A 25,295-nucleotide genomic window follows, 5' to 3' on the forward strand; every position below is an offset into this window, starting at 1 on the left:
AAAAATGTTTTAAAACACAAACTGCCAAACAAATCACAATTTACCCTAAACATTGTTCGTCTTTCCAACAGAAGTAGCTTTTTTACAAATCAACTCCGTTACACTTTATGAGTACCGACCAACCGCAAGGTCAATTTCTTAAGTAAACCCTATAACCTATTAGTCATAATTTTCTAACATCATAGTGATGAAGGCATTAACAAGTCTTACGTTGTTATGTATTTTGTTTAACTAAAAAAAAGTTTAAAACTAGACGAACATCAAATTTACCTATTCCTATATAGACTGAGTGCATTCAAATACCTATCACTTAACTCATTTTATATTACAAAACGTGTAGACAAGACTCATTTAAAAAAAAAAAGTACCAAAGCCAGAGAATTGGCAGCATACTGGCTAGCAAGTTAAAGTATAGCATCGACACCATAACAAGTTTTTAATTCATTTTTTTTTGCACAACTTTGGTTAAAGTTATTTACTCAAATAAAAACAAAAAAAAAACGGCGACTTGAAAACAATTAGCCAGGTGAGTTCAGTTACAGACTGGATTCAATCGACTTAACATGCGCTTACCACTTAGCATTCAGTGAACCTAAAATAAATTATTTATTTTCGAATGCAAAACAAAGTTTAATATTAAAACCAGTGTTTTTGCGACTGTGAATAAGTTAAAAAAAAATCAATTATAAATAAACAACAAGTTCAGACATTTAACTCAAAAACAAACTATCAACAATCGACGCATAAATGATGGGCAACTCTAGTTCAATGTGTAAGGACAAGAAATCGGTGCAAAATCGGGGAGATGATGGGTAGGTTCACATTTTTAATAATTTATTCATAATATTCAATATTTTCGATTTCGAAAATAACAAACTTTTCGAACTTCAAACGTCTATTGTGTACTTCTTATTATTCTTTTCTAAAATCAACCTGGCATTATTGGCAAAAGTTTTGAGATACAAAAATAGAATCTATTCAACAAAAATAATGCAAAAATGTATAAATATTTACAAGTAATGACGCAGGAGATAAAGAAGGGACGTAAACACTCATCCCCACAATCTAGAAAGGAAGAGGGTATTTGTTTTAGTAATTTCGAAGTCATGATGCTGTTTTTTTCAACATTCACTCTGTAGTTTGATTTATTATTTTACTGCAAACGGTCTCTGGGAAAATTTCTGTTAAATAAAAATAATTGACATCCCTCCCCCATATAAAATATATTCCCCAAAAGACTGCAATTGTTCTTCTAATTCACAATATAAAATTCAAATCGTGACAAGTTTACAATCAGTGATATTATCTAGTAAATTTTAAATTACACCTAAGGTACTTTTAGTAAACATTTCCAATGCAAAAATAAATACAAGTGATTTCAAGGTCATCAGCTGACAACATACTGATTAATTAATTTAAAGTAAAAATTTTGTTCGTTTTTTTTTTGCGAGGGCATAGAGAGTGACAAGGTGTTATTATTTGTGATTCAATTTCAATTTGATTTCCATGGTGACCCCGCCACTATGTATAATAGACAAACTTTCAATTTTCTCAGTTTATTTTTATTGTTTTTTTTAGTTTTATGGCAAACAAAATTAAAAAGTTTTCTATTGTTTCATTGTGAATTATTGATGACATCATTTGTTTGAATATGATGTTAGAGATCGTGAGATAAAGAAGAGGATGTTAAAATGCATGTTTATATGCATAATTATGAATATGTTGTTTGCAAAAATTAAAAAAGCTACGAATTGCTTTAACCCGTTCATAGCATGACAAACTGTAAACAAAAATGGACTGGAAATGATAATTTAATCAGCAGAACAGAGAAAACAGCAAATAAAATGTTGATAAGAAATATGTATATTATAATCATATGTTGTTGTTATGACGAGTTCATTTTTGTTTTGATTCGCACAGCAAAATGAAAACAATAAATATTAATTGACTGATAATATGATTAGATTATGATAACAATTTCGATAGCAACTCGAATAATAACAGAAGTTTTTCTGTCACAACTTCAATATTTTTACTTGCTCTATAGGGCAAGTATTGGTTTCGTGTCGAAAAAAAAATTGAGGTTTTAATCAAACCCAACATTACGATGATGGAGAATTCCAAAAAAGTGGGTCTCGCAATTCCGTCCGATTTTGATTAAACTTTGTATACGTAATATTTAAAGCAGTGGCAATAAAACTGCATTTTTATTTTTTCTTAAAAAAGTCAAATAACAAAAAAAAATTTTTTTTCATTTAACATAATTTTGCCCTAAATGTCGGCTCTTCCCCAATATCAATTTTTTTTAAAATTTAGATCCAGCTTTTAAAATCTACAAGTAGACCAACATAAAAGTGCTTTGAGCTGCAAGAGCAAGTACGTGCGACCCCAGTCGTGCATTTTATTCGATATGTTTTTGTTGCTAAAGATTTCTTGAATAAATAACAAAAGAATCTGACAGTTGTTCTGCTTTCTGTTTGCATTTAATGATCTTACTTCTTTTTTAAGATATTAATCATATAATAGAACTTTTACACGGAACAATGTAAAAAGGTGTTTGTTTTACGAAACAGACCCTCTATTGGACACTTTGACTCTTTATTGGCTTGTATCAAGTTTGTAACAAATTGTTGTCTTTAAGTCCATGCTGACATGTTTACACCCTGTATGCTATATCTTACGGATTTTTTGAACCATTAAAAACAAAAACAAGTTTCCAAGTAACAAATTGTATAATTTTGCCGGTCACTGTGGTGTATGTGTAACTTTTTTTTCTATGAAAAAAATTAAACAGCTTAAAATTAATAACTGTTTTCGGTGATCAAATAAATCTAACCAAATTATTTTAAATAATGACATTTTTATTTTTTAAGAAATTTTCGTTCAAAACTATTCATATATGGTTATAAGGTGTAAGAATCCTAATATACATACATACAAGGTGATTTGCAACACCGTTTGCCCGAACAAACTAGAGCATTTAGGTCGGGTCAAAAATTAGCAAAGTGTGTCTATTTTCCTCCTTTTATTTTAAATTTATTCTTCTTCTTTTGTACAATTATTGAAACCAGGAGTTTTATGCAACAAAGATAGTTTGAATATCACTATTCAAACTGTTGATCATTATCTTAAAAGTTTACGCTTTAAAGTGAAAGCTTAGTATAAAATCTTTTTTGATCTTAATAAGCTATTATCGAGGGAAATATATTTTTTCTGAATTTTCCTTTCAAAGATGGTATTGAAGGAAATTCTCAAACCGATGAATGAGCTCAAAATATAAATAATAAATATGTTTATGTACTCAAAAACTATGTAGTTTTTCACAAAAAAGTGCACTCAAGAGGCAACTTGCATATTTCTTCCCGACAAAATTCACTTCTGCAGTGCATAATTCTTTAATGTTTTTTATTTATTTTTTTTTTTTGAGAATAGCTACTTTTTAATTTTAAGGTATTGGTGAAGAACATTCAAGAGACTAAAAATATTTTCTTAGATTGGAGTACTAAATACATTCCTTTTAATCACCTACTCTTTTAGTCTTCGTGATCATGTATGATATTGTGAGGATGTCACTCAGCATATAAAAGGGGGTAGTTGTATGCATAGGAAATAGACATACAAAACCAAAACAGGTTGGATTTAATTAATTTTTTCAAGTATGCTATATGCTTAAAATAAAACTACATTTGTTGGGGCCCAAAAATTTAACAAGAGTCTTAAAAGGAAAAATATTTTTCTTCAGAAGAACTTTTTTTTTTAATTTGCGGAAAATTTAAACATTTAAATTGCAATTTTAAAAATAAAATGCACGACTGGGTTGCACGAACATCCTCTTAAGTTAAAAGTTTCTTTTTCTTCCATAACAGAATTTTTAAGAAGTTAAGAAATAAGTAAACTTAAATTTAGTTAAAAGTTACGACCTCAACACGATAAGCCATTTATTTTCTTGTTTATAACAAAGACTATTTAGAATTTTTTTTTGAAAATCGTTAGAGCCGTTTTTTTTTAATAGTTTTTTATATTTAAAAACTTTCAAACATTTTTCAAAAAAAAAAAAACTGGTATACCATTGACAAAAAAAAAATATTAATTGACACATTAAAACAAAGATCCAATGAAATTTATTAATCTGTTCTAAAAAAATTGATTTTTCAAAAAAAAACAAATTTTTTTTAAATCCAAAATTTTGGGTATATGGCAATTACCGTTAGTAATATACAAAATTTAGATGGGAATATTTTTGTTGTTTCATATTTTAGAGCGTTAAGTTGACAAGTCACATTAATTTCTTGAATGCGCAAATAAAAAAAAAAAAAAACTGACAGCCAACGGGGATCGAACCTACAACTGTTGGGTTACTAGGCCAGTGCCATACCACTGTGCTATCTCACTGTTGAAAATGAGTATGACAAACTGCAAGTAAAGCTAAAGTGTGACTATAATTTTAAAATTTTTATTTTTGGTCGGTTTTCTTAAGATGAACATTCACATTAAAAAAAGATGAATTTCACATTAAATTTAACTGAGTTTAAGTGGAATCACCTTATTTTAAGTAGATTATCACCTTATTTTAAGGTGGTAAAATTTAATGTGTGCATCATCTTATTTTAAGGTGATCTAAAAAATATTCAAAAATAATAATTTTTCAGTCTTTGTCAGAAATATCTAGAAAAGAGATCTGCTGAAACACAAAAATATGTAAACAAATAAAATTAATATTTGTTTATTGCAAAAATAAAAAAACCTGCTATCTGAGAATTTTTTTTGTGAAATTCATTTTTTCCTTCTTAAAATCTTTAAAAATATTTGAATCGGTCACGTGAAAAACCACTTATATCACGAAGTAAAAAACCTTCAACAGTCAATTAATTTAAGGATTTTTTTAAACTGATAATGGTAAGAATCCAATTCAATGCAGCTCAAAAAATAAAATATTTAAAACCATTTTATTTGTAAATGAAACTATTTTTATTGGCTTCTGAAGAATTTTAATTTGTTACTTAAGTGGTTGAGCGTATTGAGGAAGGCGGTCTACGAAATTATAATTTCTACCTATCGCAATAATATAAAAAAAAGTTGTCACTAACCGATGCACATCATACGATTAACAAACCGATAATGATTCAGATGGATTCATTATCACACATTAGTCTACCTACAAACAATTATCTTAATATTATTTAAATTGTCTATAAGAAAATTCCAACAAAAAAAATGTCTTATCAATAAAAATTATGACCTAAAGTTGAAACTTTCGTTCGATCAGCCAACTTTTCAAAGTACATTATTAATTAGCCTCTATGATTGTTCATTAATCGAATGTTATCATCATACCACCACCCGCTTAAAGTCCATTATCAGCTGTTGTTTATTATGCCGGCTATGCATTATCTCTTAAAAATGAAAAACAAAAATGCTGTACAATAGTATCTATTAAATTGCAGGCTTTCTATAAACTAACTATCAATCAAAATGGATTGAATTTAGGTAACATCTATCACTTTATAATGTGGGTCTGTGGTACCTTTAGGTTTAATTGATTTTTCCACCCTCGATTCGCTAATGTGATTATGACAAAACAACACACCAGACTACATTATGACACTCACACAAAATGCTTTTAGTCGATATTGTGAATTCGAAAAACAACAAACACCATTTTTGTTCGCAAATAACTTTAGTCTAGACATTAGAAACAAAATAAGAGTGAAATTACATGAAAATTAATTTTGTATCGTTAACTTGGATATTAATTAAAAATTGATACCACTGCCTTTAAGTTCTCATTTTATCATTAGAAAATATATGTTAAAATTTATGGAAAAAAACATGTAAAGTTTCCTTCAAGGTCAATATTGACTCAGTGTGCAAATTTATGTGTCATATTTAGCATGGTTTTTTGCCTTTTTTTTGACAAGTCATTGACTCATAACATTCTGATGTTAGTAGCTTTGAATTAACACATTAATCTAATATTCAACAAGATGTTTAGATGAAGTGAGAAAAAATGAAGCAAACAAAAAGTTTATCACCCAATAAGGACGTGTGACAATTTTATCAATTGAAACTTACTACGCGCATGACATGACAGTTGATATGTGTCAAAATATCACTCTAATGCTCCAAATACAAAACTTAACTATCAAACATTAATTTTTTTGTTTTTTTTTTTTTCTCTTGATTTTATTTTCATTTCAAAGACAGTTCACTGGACATTAAAAAAAAATTAAATTTGCATTGCGAATTAGCGTGAATGTATTACGTCATTTTTTTTCATAGTACGTTTTGTTATGCACGAAGTCATTTGGACTTCATCCGTATTGGAATGAACTAGAAATTCGAATGAACAATTTCGTGGAAGAATTTGTTTACTTTTGAGACAACTCTTCTCGAGCTCTTTTTTTTTGCCAAGGGGAAACGTGATCAATGACATACGTTTGTCGTCATCTTTTTCTGTTCTTGTGAAATTAGTTGTCATAGGACCATCAACCTTAGATATGTTATGTACCTCAGTTTTTTTTTCTGATATATACGAAACCTATGGAATTTTTTGTATTTCGATGAGAGAAAGGGATGTTGTTTTAAGCTTGTTTTACAAATAAAATTTCTTATTTTAGGCATAGTTTATTTTTAACCACATATTGTGACAAGACCATATTCTGAGTGTGCTCTTAAAAATCGATTAAACGAAACTTTATTTATTAAAAAATATAATAAATTTAAGAAATAAAATAAAAATTAAAAAAAAAAAAAACAATGTTCCTATATAATCAAACAAGATGCCTTTTAGGCCAAAGTGCTACTCGTCTTGCATCGAGGTCAAAACATTTAAATTCAATCAAGTAAGTATAAAGTTCAATATTTTTTTGCTTTCATTTTCAGATTTTCAATTTAGAGTCATAAGTTCAAAAATATTATTTTATTTAAAAACAAAATTGATAAACATTTGTCTGCTGAACTTTGGTAGCCATCACAATCAATAGTTTAAATTAAGGTTAAAGTGGCAACATGTCAGTAACTTTCTAATTAAGTTTGGCGGGAAATTTAACTTTTCTTTTTTTCGATGAATTCGAATTTGTGGTGAATTTAAATATGAGGCACACCAAAAACCTTAAGAAAATTATAGTTTAGTCTTAGTCACAAGAAAAGTACTTTTGCAAAAAAAAATATTTAAAAAAAGCTTGTAATTTACACAACTTTTTGTGAATATTTATATACATTTAAACTCTAAACAATTTAAACCACCTTATTGAGACTATAATTTGATCATAAATTATTTCTAACATTTGAATTTCTGTTAATTCAACTAAAGCAACAATTGAATAAAAGTCTTATTTTAAATTAATAACATTTACTTTGAGACATTTTGCTTTAAAATTCTTAAACAATAAGTTAAACTCATGATATCATCAATTTAAGTAAATTAACAGTCAAAAAGTTCTATCACTGCACATTTAATTCAGGTAAATTTGAAGTTAATAAATTTTGTTTTTTAACCCTCTGTCGGCACACGGGTGCGAATTTGGCAGGACAAAAATTAAAAGTGGTCACAAAAAAGTGTCTTTATAAGGGTGAAAATAATTTTTTTTTTTTTTTTTTGAATTGTGAATTGTGAATACAATACTTGAATTCCTCGGAATATTCTACATCAATTTCATACATGATTCTCTATAAAATAGTGAGATCGAAAAAAGTTCTAGCGACATGAAATAGTTTAAACCAAATTCGGTGTGCCTACAGAGGGTTAATTATCTTAAACTGCAATTTGTCGTGCAGATATTTCGATAGTTACAATGAAATTATTTTGTTAAGGTAATTATTTAGGTACAAGCAAACCTTAAGTATTTATATTAACGTAAATGAAGTACACTATGGTGTATGAGTAACTTTTATTCACGATCCAAAAACACGATTGATTTTATTAGAAACAAATTGTTCGTGATAAATTTTGTTCGCTCTTGATGAATTAATTATATCTTATCTTTATATTGACTTGATGTGTCACAAAAAGAAATAACATAGCTAAAATATGTTCACATCAAAAAGTCATTTATTTGAATATAATTCCTTAGCAACAAATTTATAAACTTTGTCAATACATTCATCAATAAATTATTGAAAATATAAAGCTTTTATATAATTTTTAATATGTATGCTGCCTAACCATCTTGTACGATTTGCTTATGTGTGTCTTACAGTTGTATGTTGCACTCCCAAACATAGCATTACCTTATTTCCTTATTTTGTTTAATAGAATTCAAACAAATTCCTCATGAAAAATAAACACTCCCAATTTATAACATATCCAAAAAATTCTATAGTAAATAATTTCCTAAAATAATAAAATCAATAATAATTTTAAGATTAAAAAAAGTACTCATACGCCATAGTGTAACTACATTTACATTCTAATGCACTTCCATTTACAATGAAATGAACTTTTTAATTGAATTTTTTTAAGTTCCTAATACTATTTTAATACATATATCAATAAATGTGTGTTTTGCATTCCATCTCCATCTATCTCCACGATAAACTGCAATTTCAGGTAATTATAAAAAAATTATAATTATAGCTCCTAAAATATATATTTAATGTTCAATAGCACAACTTTTGATGAATATTTAATTGTTAATTTATTTGAAATGATGATTTTATGGATTTAAACGTTTGTTTAAGAAATTTGTAAAGAAGTATTTCTGGATGATCAAAACCACATTTTATAAATAAGAACTTAATCTTGAAGTAACAGGTATAATTATCCCTATTATTAATTTTATCTGTAGAATCTCAGTTTAAATATGTAAATAATAAATTAACTGATAAATTTTATTTAAAAAAAAAAATACCTGTTGAATGCAGTTGAAATAACGGGAATTTGATATGATATACTTGAAATAAACTTATTATTATTTAATTTTTTTAAAGAATTTCATATGAAAAATTTAAAAAAAATAAAATTTGTTTCAAATAATTTGAACCATTTCTTGTACATATAAAAAAGAATTTTTGGAAAAAAAAATTCTTTGTGTTCAATATTTTTTGTATAAAACAATTCTAACATTTAAAAAAAAATTAGTAGATTTGCCATTTTTAAGAAAATATTTTTCAACACATAAATAAATTGAACGTTAAATCTTCAATTTAGAAGAGAGATACTACGCTTCTCCAATTAGTTTAGCCAATCCCAACGAAATTTGCTATATAAAAATTAAAACTATAACTGATATTAAAACAATTCTTGACAAATTACCATACGTTCCTTTTGTCAAACTTTAGTCATTTCACTTAATGAATTGACAAGAACACAAGCACTTTTTTTATTCTAATTACTTTTTAGTTTTTCTTTTATTGTTTGTTAGTTTGAAGTTTATAGTACCTATATACGTTTGTCTTTATATCTAGTTTTAAGAAAACCTACACATTTTGTGAATTCTGTAACTGCCTTTGAGCAAATTTGAATCTGGGCAAAATACATACATGAAGCACAGGGATGATGAGAATTTTATATTATGATCGACTCGCTTATTGACGAAATCGTAGGGTATTATTCATCAATAGGTTTCTCATGAAACATCTATAATTCTTTGCTGATGTAATTATTTGTCTTCTTACAACTGTGACGAAGCACAACAAATTGTTTGACCACCTTAAAGTTGTACCTTTCTACAGTCACGTTCACAAAAGATACTATTATAGAGATAGACTTTGAAAAAGTTAAAGTTAAGCTACAGATATACATACAAGACTGACAGATAATGGACACATGCACAAAAAAACATAATTCTATTGGAATCAGTGTTGTCAAAGTCCTTATAAATATAGAATAATAATATATTTTTATGAACCAAAAACTTGTTGTTGTCTAGGGATTTGTTTCTAAAACTAAAAATAGTATTTTCGACTACTAAAACTAAAAAACAATAATTCTCTATTTAAAGTACAGGTAGATAGGTATCTGAGCAATTATTGTATTTCTCTCCATGATTCTCATAATAACAATTAACAATATCGTGCAATTAAGTCATGAATTTTGATTTTGTTTTTATCTTTTAATTTTAACTTTTTTTCAACCTCTTTTTAACGTCATTGATTAAAATGACTCAACAAAAACTAGTCAATAAAAGATTATAATTTAAAGCCTTCATCTATCTATAAAAATCCATTTTTACTGGAATCTATCATTAAGTCACGCACGCCTTCAAAATAAATCAACAAACCAACAAAAAAAAAAAAATAAATACCCACCAATAAAAATGAACTTTCAAAAAACCTTCTACCTACTTCAACAAAATGTATTCCAATTAAATTCAATAAAAAAAAACCAAAGAAAATTAATAATTTATCATCTTTTAATAATTCATAACTTTATAACTTATAGATCTTAACTAAACTACATGTGTATTTTCCTTTTTTTTTTTCAGTGACCATACTACATCCCCATCGGCAAATGGCTCATACTCGCACAGTGCCAATTTGAATGGTTTAGACCGCCATCAGCGCCACCGCAACAGCCAACACATTATCTATCCACCTCAACATCAGCTTTCTGCCAATGGAAATGGAAATGGCAAAATGAATTCCATTCCAAATCCAAATCAGCTGCTGCAACAACAACAACAACATGAACAACAAATTTATAAAACAACAATTCCGGTGAACAACCACCAATGTCAAAATCAAAATTGTTCCAATATTCAAATGAATCAATCAGCTGTTTGTGGCGGCGGCGGCGGTATATCAGCCGGCACCAACATACCGAGTCATGACGTCACAAACGGAGGAATCCCCTCTCAAGCGTCACATTGTTGTTGCCATTACAACAATAATGTCCATTATATGCGCAACTCTGGCACCACTCCTTGCCCCTGCCATCCAAATGACAGCGACAAAAGGTTTGTATGCCCTACAAATACCATGACAGAAACACACCACGAACATCATACGACCCTGGTTGGATGTGTCGCTGGCGGTACTATTTCTACTGGTGGCGGCGAGCTAACAGACGGTGTGGCAAAACTTTGCAAATTTAGTTCGAATCGAAACACTCAGTTGCCGACGTCGTTTTATTCGTATTCTCCTACTGCTGCTGCTCTAGTGGACGGAACTAGAACTACAAATAATAATAATAATTCAAATTTTTATTATCAAAATAGTCATCGTGCTTATAGCAGTTATATAGACCAATTACGAGGTTTTTCATCGTCGACAAGTGACACAGAAAAAGAAGAACTTAAGACAAAAAAAATGTCCGCAGGAAATAATCGTGACAGATTGGGTTTTTGGGGTACCGATGGTGATAGCGATGTTACCGGAAGTTTATCAGGATTGGATCGTCTGCAGAAGAAGCGATACAATAAGGTAGGTGTTAGATGTAGTCGTCCTTTCTGACAAGGATATCGGTGATGGAAAGTTTCCATTTTTTTTTTTTTCCAAATTTATCAGTAGGTAAAAATCGATAATAAACTTTGACAGTTGACAGATGAGGCGGAATTTTGTTAAAATTTTTTTTCAGCGAAAAATCGATTTGCCGATTATTATTTTTGAATTTTTCTGTGAATTATATGAACCAGAAGGACAAGTTTTTTTAAAGTTAGATCCGTTTTGAATAAATTATTAACAAAAATTGATTTGAATATAAATGACAGCTAAAGGGCATAGGTTTGTTCGAAAGCCAACTTTCAGATTCATGTTTCTCTCTATTTGTTGTAAACGACTCGTAGCGGCGTGACGGCACACTTATACACATAATCGACTTTTATAATTCAAACGGTTGAATAGAAACAAAATGTTGTATTGTTGTATTTTTTTTTTGCTAAAAATGTATTTCGCAAAAATTGAAAAATGTTGAAAGAAACATTTTTAATGAGGAAAGAAGGAAAAAAACATGAATCAGCTTTTATAATTTATTTATTTCTCTCGCTAGTCTCTGGCAATTAGTTTGAAGCTTACGAAAGATACCTGCTATCTGCTATGTCTCTATAATAAATGTATTTGTATACCTTCTATATTACACCATAATAATACTTACAGGGAGGGTATTCTATCTCTATTTGCGCGATTATTCGAGTACCTTCTTTACAAAAAATGTTGTCATGTAATCTTTGTACTTTAGATAGAGAAAAAGATAAAGTTTAATTAGAAAACAACTACTAGTTCTTAAAAGAATGGGAAGTTTTTTTTTATGTCCAATTTATTTTAGATAAAAATTAATTTATTTATGTAGTCAAAAAAATTCATTGGCTCTATTGGAGGGTTCATTATGAATTTTGTATATTTTTTCGTCATTCATTTATTCGAATTTATTCTGGGGGCTACTAATGTTCGGTCTGAGTGTATATTTTTATTTTTGAGCGGTGTGACCAGAGTAGGGTTATTTTTTTTAATTTTCAATTTGGTATTAATTGAAAAGAATTGACTGATAAACGTTCTTTGTATCTACTAGTAAATCTTTGGCTTTTTATTTTTCCAATTTGCCGGAAAAATATATAACGACCGGCATTATTTTGATATTCCTTTAAATACTGATAAATTACGGGTAGTTTTGAAGAATTTCACTGAAAAACTCGGTAAAATTTTTAATGTTGACAGAAAATTTTCAAAATTTTTAAATACCTTCAGTACTATAAGGATTTTGGAATAAAGTGGATGGTAAAACGAATCAGCCTTATCTAGAGGTAGGTACGTGTTGCGATGCTCTGAATAAGGTCTGAAAAAGTTCAAAATTGAGTAATTACGACAAAATTACAAAAACTGTTTTTTTTTCTTTTTTTTTTTTGTACACGCAACTTGTGTTTTTTATGTGCCGATGTCATTTTTTCTCGTTTCTCTGGAAATGTTTTTACCCTCTGGAATTTTTTTCGATCCCTCGGAATTTATTTCCACGTAAATTCTCCTAGATAATTTATTGACGATATCATTAAATTCCGAAGGAAACTTTTGATGGTCGTTTTCATTCACATTCTATAATATCTATAAAGAATTAAATGCGAAAAAATGATATTTTTGAAATTTAATTTTGAATAAATTTTAGAGGCACAAAACTGAAACCATCAAACAATTTTTAAATAAGCGTGCCCAAAAATTCATTTAAATCAAAAGAGAAGTCAAGAAAATCATAATTTCACAATCAAGAACAAGATAGAAGTAACTACAATTTAAATTCTCTTTTATTTATTCTCGGCACATTATGGTTGTGAAAGCATAACGTTGATCTCCGTTAAAAACTCAAAAATAAAGTTTATCTTTTGTTGAAAAATTTCTACTGAATTTACTTTTCGAGTGATTTGTTTTGCAGAATTAACTAATTCCAAATTATATTTGTAATTACTGTACTAAAAAAAAGGCCCGAAGGTTTGTCAATGCATATATTTAAATTGAACAAAGAATAATTAAAAGAACCTAACAATTTTTCAATTCCAATTTTCATACATGCTGTCTGGGACACAAATATAGAATTAAGAAAGTTATTTCACCAAAAATATGATATGTGAAACAATAGAGTTTCATGAGACGTCAGTTCTGGATTTAATTTAATTTTCAAATCTCTTTGCAAAATTAGGTGAAATTTGCGACAGTTTGGACAAAGAGTTTCACTATTTCTGTGAATGGCGATTCAAGTTGACTGTTATGACTCATTTCAAAATGATTTACTTATGACTGCTAAATGTTTGGTTTCTTGGTTCACAAACGCATATTTCATTAACGCATGCAGTTTCTGTAGATTGAGACAGAGTTTAAATCAAGTTGCTTTGATTCATTGATTTATGAATATCAATGGACATCCTAAGTTAAAGGCTGGAGAGTCAAACGAAACTTTTCCAAAAGTTGAAAAAAAAAATTTTTAAATACCTATTTTTTCAGCCTTTAAAAGTCTTAACCCTTAAGGTCTAATTATATTCATACCCTCAATCATCTCATTAGACAGTTTTTAAAATATTTGTTCTCAAACTTCATCAATAATGTCGAATTGTTATATTATTTTGTATTAAAAGTGAACAAAAGTGCGTTATATAAAATAACTCGGTACGAACAAACTATGACATGGCTTTTGGAGAATTAAAAAATCTTAAAAGACCATATTGCAAACATGCCAAGTTCTTTCAGAATTTGCTGTTTTTATTACCCTTGAATAAAATTTACATTTTCCCTTTTATGTTTTATAGGATACAAAATTAAAAACCTATAATTCTTAAAAAGAAAATACTGCGGTTTAAGGCGACCGCAACTAGAAATGCGATTTAAAATAAAAAATTAAAAAATGATCATAAACAAATCAAATTGTTGCATTTTTTAGTCAATAAATAAATACATTTTAGTTATATTTTTAGCTGTTTAAATGTGTCTACAAAAAAATTACGTATACGCCACAGTGATCATCCTTTTATTCGATTTAGGTACCACTTGAATGACATTAGTTTAAATCTCTTTAGATTCAAACTGCAAATTATCTCCGCATGCTTAGTACTTTATAAAAGTTAAAATGCGATATTTCTGAAGATTACGAGTTGTTAGTGCCGCAGAACAAAGGCAACTTGACGATGAAAAGAATTTGTCTTAATAAAGAAATTATGTAGTTCCTTAACAAAAAAAAGTGTCAATTTATGATTCAATTATTTATAATATTTTGATGGTTAAATCACGTAACAAGAACAACGTATATCTGAATAATATATTATTACGTTGATTTTTGGTCACCCCAAATTTGAGTGCGTACACTTTATCATTCAATTTCCTTGCTTCAAGAGCATGAATTATTCAATCATACCTACCCTATACGTAAATACTACTATTCTATATATTTTACGTCATACCAAAGTTCTATTGAACTGCATTGCATTCGTTTGTGAAAAAAAGTGAAAAAAAAAAATAAAGAAAAAGGTGAAGATGAAGAGACGGATGCTTCAAGTTCATGCGCTTTAGCAAGTTGTTCTTCTCACGGAAGCAGATGTTTTTCTTGTTTCTTTTATAGGGTGATTTTTCTGATTTTATTGTTTATAGAATACAATCATTGCAGAAACGCATGTCTAATGGAACGAGAAGTAGATATTTCTCTCTCTAGGTAAAGCTTCAAACTAAAACTTATTTGAATGTATTGGTGACAGTGAACAAGGTCATTTAAGGTGGTGTTTTTTGACAACAGTCTGGTTTACCTGTGTTTTTATTTTAATTTTTTTTTTTTTATTCAATTAAAACAAATTATGTTGATAAGGGAAATTATGTAGATAGACATATCAAATCGAAATTAATAGTCACATCTTATCAAATATTTTTTGTATTAATTTCAGTAGCGATAGTGGATAGGTATTCAGAGAGCAAGTTGTAGCTTGTAGGTTAGTTAATAAAATCGATGATTGACTGACACGTTGATAAGGAAGAAAGAAAAAAAAACGTATGATCCACACAACGTGAATTGCTGTGTTTGTAACTATAAAGTAACCCTAACAATAGGTTTCAGGAAAGTCTATAGAGGAGAAATTATATTGCTATGATATTGATTTAAAACTTAATTTGATTCTTAAAGTTCAAATCATTTTCAATTGAACACTTTATTTAATTGAAATGTGAAAAGTTTAATTGACTCTTCAATTTTTTTCGATGAATATTGTCTTGGATTTTTTTTTAACGTAGGTACTTATTCAGAATTACTGATTCAAAACTGTTTTGCAAAATTATATTAAAGCAAGCAACAATTTCAGACAGAATTTGAGCAAGATATGAATTTTTGAGAACAAGCTCAAGCATTTTATATCCTCAATCTGAAATATACGTTAGTATCAATCTAGCTCTAATTAAAGGATTGACAGAAATAATTTGTTAAGTTTTTATATCTTGCTAACTTCTGACAACACTGATGTTTCTAACTTTCATATCGATGTTTTTCGTCACAAGCTTTCCGCCTAAAACAAACCGAAATCAATATAATAGAAAACCGTAATCTTTGTTAATTAGCTCAAAATCCGGGATGAGGAATAATATTGATAAAATTAAGATTATTAAGTTTTCCGCTCTAAACAATGAATGGCATTTTACTATTAATCGAATGAACGAAAAACAAGAATATAAAAAATTACAAAAATGTGTTCAAACTCAGAATTAAATTTTTCAAAAAAAAGTTTTAGAATTAATACAAAAAAAAAACACTATAAATGTAATTAAATACAGATTTTCTTTTAAAAGATTCTTTTTTTAATGTTCTCCATACTTTGCTAAAATTAGAAAAAACACAGCAAATATAATTATTATCTTGGAAGATAATAAAATCTAATTTTAGATAATTTTGTATTTAATTGTTTATCTTATTAGAAGAAAGAAAAACATTATTGCTGTTCAGACTGAAGATATTTGTTCATATCAAAATAAAAAAAAAAAAGTTTGTATTTTGTATAGTATTTTTTTAATGGAATCAGAATTTAGCTCCTAGTCATGGGAATTTTTATGACGTAATTCTGATAACAGGTTAATTTAAGTAAAAAGTGATTTTATCTAACAAATAAGCCAATAATCAATTTTGTTAAGGAAATGTATCTTATTGGATTGGCTTGTGGTTTTTTATTTTTAAATTAGTTCAGTTGGGACTTCATAGATTTTGATTAATTAAAAATAAACGTAGGTATAATGCATCGAAATGAAGGATTTTCCACGCTTCACTTGTCAGTTTTAAATTAAAACACAAAAATAATCACAGTTTTATTAAAATAGAAAGAAATCAAAACAAAGATAAGATTGTTAAAAAAAAAAACTAACCGGCTTTTCAAAAAAAAAAAAAAAAACAAACAAACAAGTTACTGAAATAAGACTGATTAAGTCAATATTTAAAAAACTTTGAACCTTTAAACATGTTTGCTGTGAAAACACTTTACAAACTTTATCAAATAAAGATTAATACCTACAAGTTAATTTTCAACTCAGTCTCAAAAAAAAAAAAAAATACAAATAGAAAATGTGATTTTTGTTATTTATATAAATAACTAATAACAATAAGGTTATTAAGAAATTGATTGTTTCCTAGAGACAAAGCTATATTAGCTTATTATTTCCAGACAGGTGTTAGACATCGATATTGCCATAATAGCAAATACATATTGACAACATGGCTAGAATCCCGAAGTCAGATCAAACCGATTTCTTACTACTTTGGTTGTTTTACTCTTTTAATTATTGGGATATCCCAATAGCTGATTTGATTAGAATGAAATGATTGTGATCAGATGAACTGACTTGCAAAAAATACAAAATCAAACAAAAATAAATTAATGAAAACATAAAAATACACATCATTTTGAAAAAGTTTCAGAATAAAAATATCAGTACACAAAACACTTCAAAATTTCATTATTTAATCATTGTCTTTCGATAAGATAAATCTAGGTATCTGTCATGATAAAACTTCTTAAATGATGAATTTTGCAGTATCATACTATAGATAACAGCGCTTGAACTTTTCCGTTGTCGTGATAAACGTTTCATATTATCATCTTTTAACATTATGAATGTCATAATGGTTTTTTATTTCGTTTATCTTTCCCATTATTATTTGGGTGGAGGATTTAATTTAAAAACATAACATTTTTACAAAAAAAATGTTGGCAATAATTCTACACTTGTTCTCCACCTTAAAAAAAAAAAAACACCCTTTAACCCAAAATAGGTCCATTCAATCATTTATTATGCATTTTAAAAGAACAATTTAACTCTTAACAGGCTACAGGTCTGATAAAAAACTTATAGTTAATAACCAAAAAATATACTTTTGTTCAAATTAAAGTAATAACAGAAACATGTAAGCATTAAGGTTAATGTTTTTGTAAGCATGTTTTCCCTAATTGCTAGTAAATAGTTTGTTTGTTGACAATATAGTACGAGTTTAATAGTATTTTAATTACTTCTCTGAACACACTTATTTCTCTTAAAATAAATACAAAGTAATTATATAATTACGTCCTGTTTCTTAGTTTGAAATATGTAGATAATAGTGAAATTTTTCTGTAAGGTGAGAAATTCAAAAAGCACGCTTATATAGTGTTTGTATAGTGGTAGTATAGGACTCTAAGGTTGAATACCCGACTAACAAATTTGCTTCTATAAAGCCTTACAGGTGGTAATGTAGCTCCTGTAAAGCTTTATAGAAGGTATAATGTTTGTTGGGTACACGAGTGATAAAATACTTGTGTTTTTGTCATTCCGTTGACCATGACTTTTTGTTAAATTATCGCAAAAAATTATACAAAATTAACGTGCTTTTTTAAGCACTTATTATGACAGGAGCATTTGACAATTAGGCGACATAATAACTGTCGGTTGTGTGACAAATCAAAAACGCTATAAAATTCAAGTGAATGATGACGAATAGAAGTTGCAATTGTGAGACCATTTCCATTAATTAATAGATCCTAAAGTCTCAAATCGAGCTAAATAGACGATTTGATTCTACAAATTGACAGGTCAGGTCAGTGTCCTAACCTCAAAATGTCAATACGTCACTGATTGATTTAAATTTTTTTTTGTTGTATTTTGCTATTTCTTACAACAACATTGTATTGTACTTTGTTTTCAATTTAGTGCTCATGCCTACACCAAATAATTGATCGAGATCACGCTATTTAGCGGTTATCGCGCTAACCACACCTCCAATCAATAAATTGCAATATCAAGTGTCAGCAACAAGTTAATAGTGTACTCGTGCCTTTATAGCCTTCGTTTACTTTTAATTCAGAGCAACGCAACGCAGAGTGAGTATCTCGCACAAAGCAAAACAAAAACGCAGAGCTTTGTTTCAAGTTCAATGTCATTTAAGTCTCGCTTACGTACAATCAACTGTGAATAAAAAAGTATCACTCTACTTTCAGCAGGTAGATACGAGTATTAAAATGCTTCCAACTTTTGCAGTCACTTCGTTCAATCATGCAATATTCATAAGCTAATGACTGATCGTCTGATGTAATTTTATTTAAAACTTGCTTGGAGGGAAAAAATTTGCTCATGCAATCGACAACAAGGTTTAAGAAAGAGAGTGCGTTATGTTTTGAAAAAATTTATTTCAATTAAAATTCGCGCACATGGCCAGTAGAAAATATTTGAGGTTTTTGTATTTTATTGGGGCAATGTTAGATTTTGTAATAAAAAAAAAGAGATTAACAAGTTAGTATTTAGTTTTTAATTAACAAGCTTGTCTTAATCTAATTGCATTAATTAGTGTGTTCCTTGCATTTAATTTCCTGTTTATGAAATTCATTATGTTTTATAATATGGTATACCTTAGTCTGTGATTTCACGCATGTGCGTATTTAGCAAAAAAAAAAACATTATGGTTACCACTTTTGTTAATCGAAATTTGTGAGATGTTAGATCTTACTTAAGAGATCAAAATTACATTGCATTTAAGGTTTCGGGAACTTTTTCGCAATCTTGTATTCTCATACCTTAGACTTTGAGGACTAATAAAATACATATAATGATGTAAATTTTTACTCTTAAAATCTTAGCAAGCAAACAATTAAGTGGCTAACCTAATTTTAAGACTTACAATTGTTGCTTCTGAACAAAAAAAATGCAAAAATTACAATGTAATGTGTAGCCTCATACAAATGTAGCCTTAAGCTTCTATAGAAGCACTATAATAGGCGTACGTTAGTGTAGTCCAAAAAATATTTTTTTTCGATTTTCGGTCGGGCCACTCGCTAAATTTGTTCCACTTATCTATAACATTAACGTTGTGAAATTTCAATTCGCTATCTTAAGCGCAATCTTGTTTTTTTTTCATTTTTTTTTTTTTTTTTTTTTGAAAAAAAAAAAATATTTGTCTTTATAAAACATATAAAATATCTTTTTTTTTCGAAAAAAAAGTGAGAAATAATTAAAAATAATAAATTATAAGCAAAATGTGCAAAAAAAAGTCTGTGTACTACCTGTTGATGAAATTTACTTGGAAGTTCCCCCAGATATTATTATTTCGATTTTTTCAGAATAAGTACAACAACCACAACTTTCTACCAATTTTTAACTAAAAAATTTTTACTTTTTTTCCAAAAAAATTAAATTTTTTAATATCGATCAGCACCCCCTTCTATATAAGATAGGAGGCTGAAAATTCAACAGTAAGTTACCAATAGTATGTGGAACCAAACTAGAGGGTGGCCCAATGTTTATTTAAAAATTTTATTTTTCCCATACATACAAACGTGGACCACTCTACCGTACGTGCTTTTTGAATTTCCCATTTTAGAGAAAATAAGTAGTGAACAATTATATTTCCATTAGTTAAAACCAGAGATCAGAAATAAATCTCAACCTTTTGAAAGGTTCCTTAATAACTCTTATTTCTCGCCATTTTCAATAAAGGTCATAAAATAACCTGAGTCTGAGAGAAACCTTTATTTTGTATTTTTTTATGTTTCGGTCAACCAGTGAGATTTATCGCTGAGAGAAAAAAATAAATCTCATCTGCAAATTTATCAATTAATAGAGACATGGGAGTGGTGCCATATGAAAGCTTATATTCTCAGCTACCCGATAGTGGTATGATCCGGTTTCTCAATTTTTTTTTTTCAAAATTCCGAGAAATTCGCGTTGGGGTAAAATTTTTTTTCGAAAAATCCCCGAATCTTTGAACGCTCCTGGAAGCTAAACCGCTTGAGAGCAATTTTTGGGAGTGATGCCAAATGATAGCTTGTGTCATGGGCCTACGCTTTGAACATTGTCAGATTTTTAAAAAAATCATCTTCCATGTTAAACCGCCACATCATGCCTATTTTTTCAGAATCGGGCTTAATTTTTTTTGTTTGACCTTAAAGTTCTCCCGGTTTGAGAACGCGTGCACCTACAGGGATGTGAGTTGTACCCAAATGTAGGTTAGAGTCCCCGCTACCTTTTGGCATCAAAAAGTTTTTTTTTTCATTTTTTTTTTTCAAAATTCCGAGATATAGCCGTTTGAAGTTGGGCGGGCGAAAACGAAAAGAGATATAATCTTGGGTCTAAAGAACTTTGAGAGTCTATTTAGTTCATACATTATTTAATACATAAACTTAGAAGAAACATCCTTTTCAAATTTATTTTAGCAATATAAAGACATTCTTGACATATTCGACATTTTCCTTTGAATAGACCATTTTTGATTTATTTTCAGAGAAAACGGTTAAAGGTTGACCTTTTCCATTTATTTTTTTGTAAAAATCTCAACCATTGAGAGATATTTAAAAAAATAAAAAATAAATCTCAACCGATAACCTTTATTTTTGATTTTTAAAATAAATCTCAAACCTTAACCGAAACTATTTAAAGTAATGTGGTAACTCTAAGAGAGAAACCGATTGAAAATAAAGGTTGACTGTTATGGTCTGGTCTCTGGTAAAACCAAGAGACAAATAGATGTAATTAGATTATTACTTTGTAGTTAATGTAAGGCTGATTTAAGAGAAATAAATGTGGTCAGTGAAGCTATTAAAAAAAAAACAATGCTCGTAAATTGTTAGTGAATAAACTATTAACCAGTAATTAGGAAAAACATGCTTACAACAACATAAACCTCATTATTACTAGTTAATGTTTAATTGTTTCTGTTTTGTTACTTTAATTTCAAAAACTTTGTAAAGTTAAACTACGTTTTCTTATCGATCAAGCATAGAATCGAAAAAAAAAATTTTAAATTCTATTAAAGGGTGTTTTTTTAAGGCATTATTGCCGAAAAATTGCTATCAAAATGTTATCACATGAAGTGTGTAATATCCCTGTTCCAGTGGAGGTAGTAGATGGTAGTCTATACTAATAGTAGATGTTTTGGACAATCTAGTACCTTCTATCAACCACTTAAGCTCTTCTTTCCTAGAAGATACGATTTGTATTGAATTCGTTAAAGGTGCGTTCCATATTCCATTGAAAATATCTAGTAAACTACTATGTAGTAGTACTTTGCCACCTCCCAAAGGAACAGGACTAATAATACCTAAATAGAAGTTTTAACGAAGTTTACAAGAAGCTTTAGCAAAAGATACACGGAGCTTCTCGAAGGTAGCTTATAGAAAGTTAAGAATCTTAAACTTAATAAAAAAAAAGTTAAGGTCTCAACATTGCAAAAACCTTGTATACCTAAGAAAATTTATTCTTAAGAAGACTTTTAAAGAAGCTTTATGTTTTAGTTAGAAGGTATTAGCAAAAAGTTATTAGCTGTTCTAGGCTTTAATATGGTTTGGATTGTTTTGTCCAAGTTATGAATTTCAGTTAATATTTCTTAATTCTTACACCCCCTTTAATTTCCCTTTTATAAAATAAATAATGTTTTTTTTTGTATTCCAGGGCCTTGGATTTACACTTGAAGAACGACAATTGATGGGCATTCAAGGTCTATTACCAGCTGTTGTAAAAACTCTAGATGAACAAGTCAAACATGCTCTCATTCTGCTAGATCGTTTGGAAAATGATTTAGACAAATACATCTATTTGAATGGTCTTGCCGATCGTAATGAACGTTTATTCTATAATGTCTTGGCTGCTGATATTGGCAAGATGATGCCAATTGTTTATACCCCAGTTGTTGGTTTGGGATGTCAGAAATTTAGTTTAGTATTCCAAAATCCTAAAGGAATGTACATAACTATCAAGGATAAAGGTCATGTTTACCAGGTTTTGAAGGTAAGTTTCAGGAAACGGAATCTAATAAAGAAAGATATTATAAGATTTTGAACTTTTTTAGAACTGGCCAGAAACTGATGTTCGAGCTATTGTTGTGACAGATGGAGAGCGTATCCTTGGCTTAGGTGATCTCGGTGCTAATGGAATGGGTATTCCATGCGGAAAATTATCCCTCTATACAGCTTTAGCTGGTATTCCACCACACCAATGTCTTCCCATAACATTGGATGTGGGAACCAATACCCAATCGATTTTGGATGACCCACTTTACATTGGACTTCGTCAGAAGCGTGTAACTGGTCCGGAATATGATGAATTCTTGGAGGAATTCATGCAAGCTGTAGTTCGACGTTATGGTCAAAACTGCCTGGTGCAGTTTGAGGACTTTGGTAACGCTAACGCATTCCGTCTTTTGTCCCGTTATCGTGACACTAATTGTGTCTTCAATGATGACATCCAGGGAACCGCTTCGGTTGCCTTGGCTGGTCTTCTAGCTTCGTTAAAGATTAAAAACACCAGTCTTAAGGAGAATACAATTCTCTTCCAAGGAGCTGGTGAAGCTGCTTTGGGAATTGCAAATCTTTGCGTTATGGCCATGCAACAGGAAGGTCTTAGTGAAGAAGAAGCTAAGAGGCATGTGTGGCTGGTTGACAGCAAGGGTTTAATTGTCAAAGATCGCCCAAGTGGTGGTCTGAGCGAGCACAAGTTACACTTTGCTCATGAACACGAACCAGTTGAAACTTTGGCCGAGGCAGTAAATGTCATCAAGCCAAATATATTGATTGGAGCTGCCGCAATTGGAGGAGCATTTACACCAGCCATTTTAGAAAAAATGGCCGAACTTAACGAAACTCCAATCATTTTCGCTCTCTCAAATCCCACCATTAAAGCTGAATGCACTGCCATCCAAGCTTACACACACACAAAGGGTAAATGTATTTTTGCCTCAGGATCACCATTCGACCCGGTCGAATACAATGGCAAGACATTCTATCCTGGCCAAGGTAATAACTCGTATATTTTCCCGGGAGTTGCTTTGGGAGTTATTTGTGCTGGTATGTTGACCATTCCGGAAGAGGTATTCCTTATTTCTGCTGAGAAATTGGCTGATATTTGTTCAGCAGAAGATTTAGCTAAGGGCAGTCTTTATCCACCATTGTCTGCTATTACTCAATGTTCCATTCAAATAGCTGTTAAGGTTATGGATTATGCTTATAAAAATGGTAAGTGTTGCCATTGGTATTGAAATTCATACAAATTTTAATTGTTTTTTTTTTTTTTTTAATTTTCTAGGTCTTGCAACAGTTAGGCCAGAGCCTCAAGACAAGGAAGCATTCATTAAGTCCCAAATGTATGAACTTAATTACCCACCTGCAGTTCCCGAAGTATACCAATGGAGTAATAAGCTGTAAAAAGTATTTTATGAGTGACTAAAAATTTTGTCTAAAATTATTATATTATCATTCACTCGCGCACCATCATTTATCATTTAATTTAACCAAAAAAATATATTAAATTGAGGAAGGGGAAAAATATAATTTGTTTAAAATAATAGAAAAAAAAAAAAAAACATTCAAACTATTTTATACCAATTGGGAAAAAAAACTATACTTGAACTCGTCTTAATAGAGTTAATTTTCTTGTATTTTGATCTTCATACTCATTTAGTTAATCTTTTTTTTCTCTGATTTATGTATTTTATTCTATAATTAATTATATGAGTTTTGTTAATTTTTGTTGTGTTTTTTTTTTAGATTATAAAATTGTTAAATAAAAATAATTAGTTTTATATAATTATAAAAAAAAAAATTGGTTATTCGTTTTTTTTTTTTATTTTCATTGGTTTTTTTATTGTTTGCAGGATGTGAAATTTAATGATAATAATTTACTTAATGTTCGTAATTGATATAAAAAACTTTATTGTTCTAAATAATTAGAAATGTGTTTAATTGGTATAAACACAAAATTGATGAATATCTGCGAAAAGGCTAAAATGTAAGTATACGTTACCTTATTTTTGACTACCCCTCCAATAGTACCTACAGGTAAAATAGTACTTAAAATCAACAAATAAAAAAAAATTGTTTCACTCATGAAACTTGGAAAAAAGTTGGGTGGAAGGGTGTTTTTTCGCATACAAGAGGGAGGGGGTGAAGGTCAAAAATACATATGTATATTGACCAAAATTGTTTGTGGAATATCATCATATGACACATGTTTTTAAAGTATTTTTTTAATGCTGCGTCCAATGACATAAAAATAAACTCAATACGATTGCTCTAAAAAAAAGTTATAGCCGATTTAAAACAAGGGTGCTTGTTTTTTGACTTCAACAGGTAAAATATAACTGAAACCCATGTCAAAAATATGCTACACTGATAAAATTCGGGATGAAGGTTTTTTATAAAGCTGGGATAAAGGATTCATAAAGTTCTTAAAAATATTTTTTTTTATGGGTTGAGTAGTGTGTGAGAAAGATATCATAACAGCTGACTTAAATTTCATTAATTTTTAAAAATTGGTGAAAAAGTTTTGTTTGTTATTAGAATAAAGAATCTATAAAGTGTACAAAAATAACTTGAGTGAAAGGGTGTTTTTTTTTTTTTTTTTAAGAAATGATGAAATTCGGAATTAGTACCACAAAAACTGTGAAAAAATTGTTAGTTACA

The 25,295-nt window shown here is 29.0% G+C and overlaps 1 protein-coding gene across 2 annotated transcripts; it reads left to right on the plus strand.

Annotated features, from left to right (window-relative positions):
* The first annotated feature begins 199 nt into the window (after positions 1–199).
* On the plus strand, positions 200–24,190 carry LOC129914550 (NADP-dependent malic enzyme). 2 transcript variants are annotated; one of them, XM_055993864.1, is made up of 5 exons: positions 200–812; positions 10,425–11,361; positions 22,291–22,626; positions 22,688–23,849; positions 23,920–24,190. In XM_055993864.1, the coding sequence occupies exons 1-5, from the start codon at positions 748–750 to the stop codon at positions 24,036–24,038; spliced, it is 2,619 nt and encodes an 872-aa protein (XP_055849839.1). In that variant the 5' UTR covers positions 200–747; the 3' UTR covers positions 24,039–24,190. The 2 variants fall into 2 exon arrangements, with proteins under 2 accessions (XP_055849839.1, XP_055849838.1); XM_055993863.1 differs by lacking the exon at positions 200–812 and adding an exon at positions 6,699–6,842.
* Positions 24,191–25,295: the final 1,105 nt, after the last annotated feature.

Source organism: Episyrphus balteatus, chromosome 3, assembly GCF_945859705.1.
Source record: "Episyrphus balteatus chromosome 3, idEpiBalt1.1, whole genome shotgun sequence".
NCBI lineage: Eukaryota > Metazoa > Arthropoda > Insecta > Diptera > Syrphidae > Episyrphus > Episyrphus balteatus.

Bases quoted from the DNA above. Each gene is read 5' to 3' on its own strand.
- LOC129914550 (XM_055993863.1), top strand. From the start codon at position 6,757: ATGTTCCTATATAATCAAACAAGATGCCTTTTAGGCCAAAGTGCTACT. The intron at 6,843-10,424 runs GTAAGTATAAAG...TTTTTTTTTCAG, and splicing joins AAACATTTAAATTCAATCAA to TGACCATACTACATCCCCAT. The intron at 11,362-22,290 runs GTAGGTGTTAGA...TTTGTATTCCAG, and splicing joins AGAAGAAGCGATACAATAAG to GGCCTTGGATTTACACTTGA.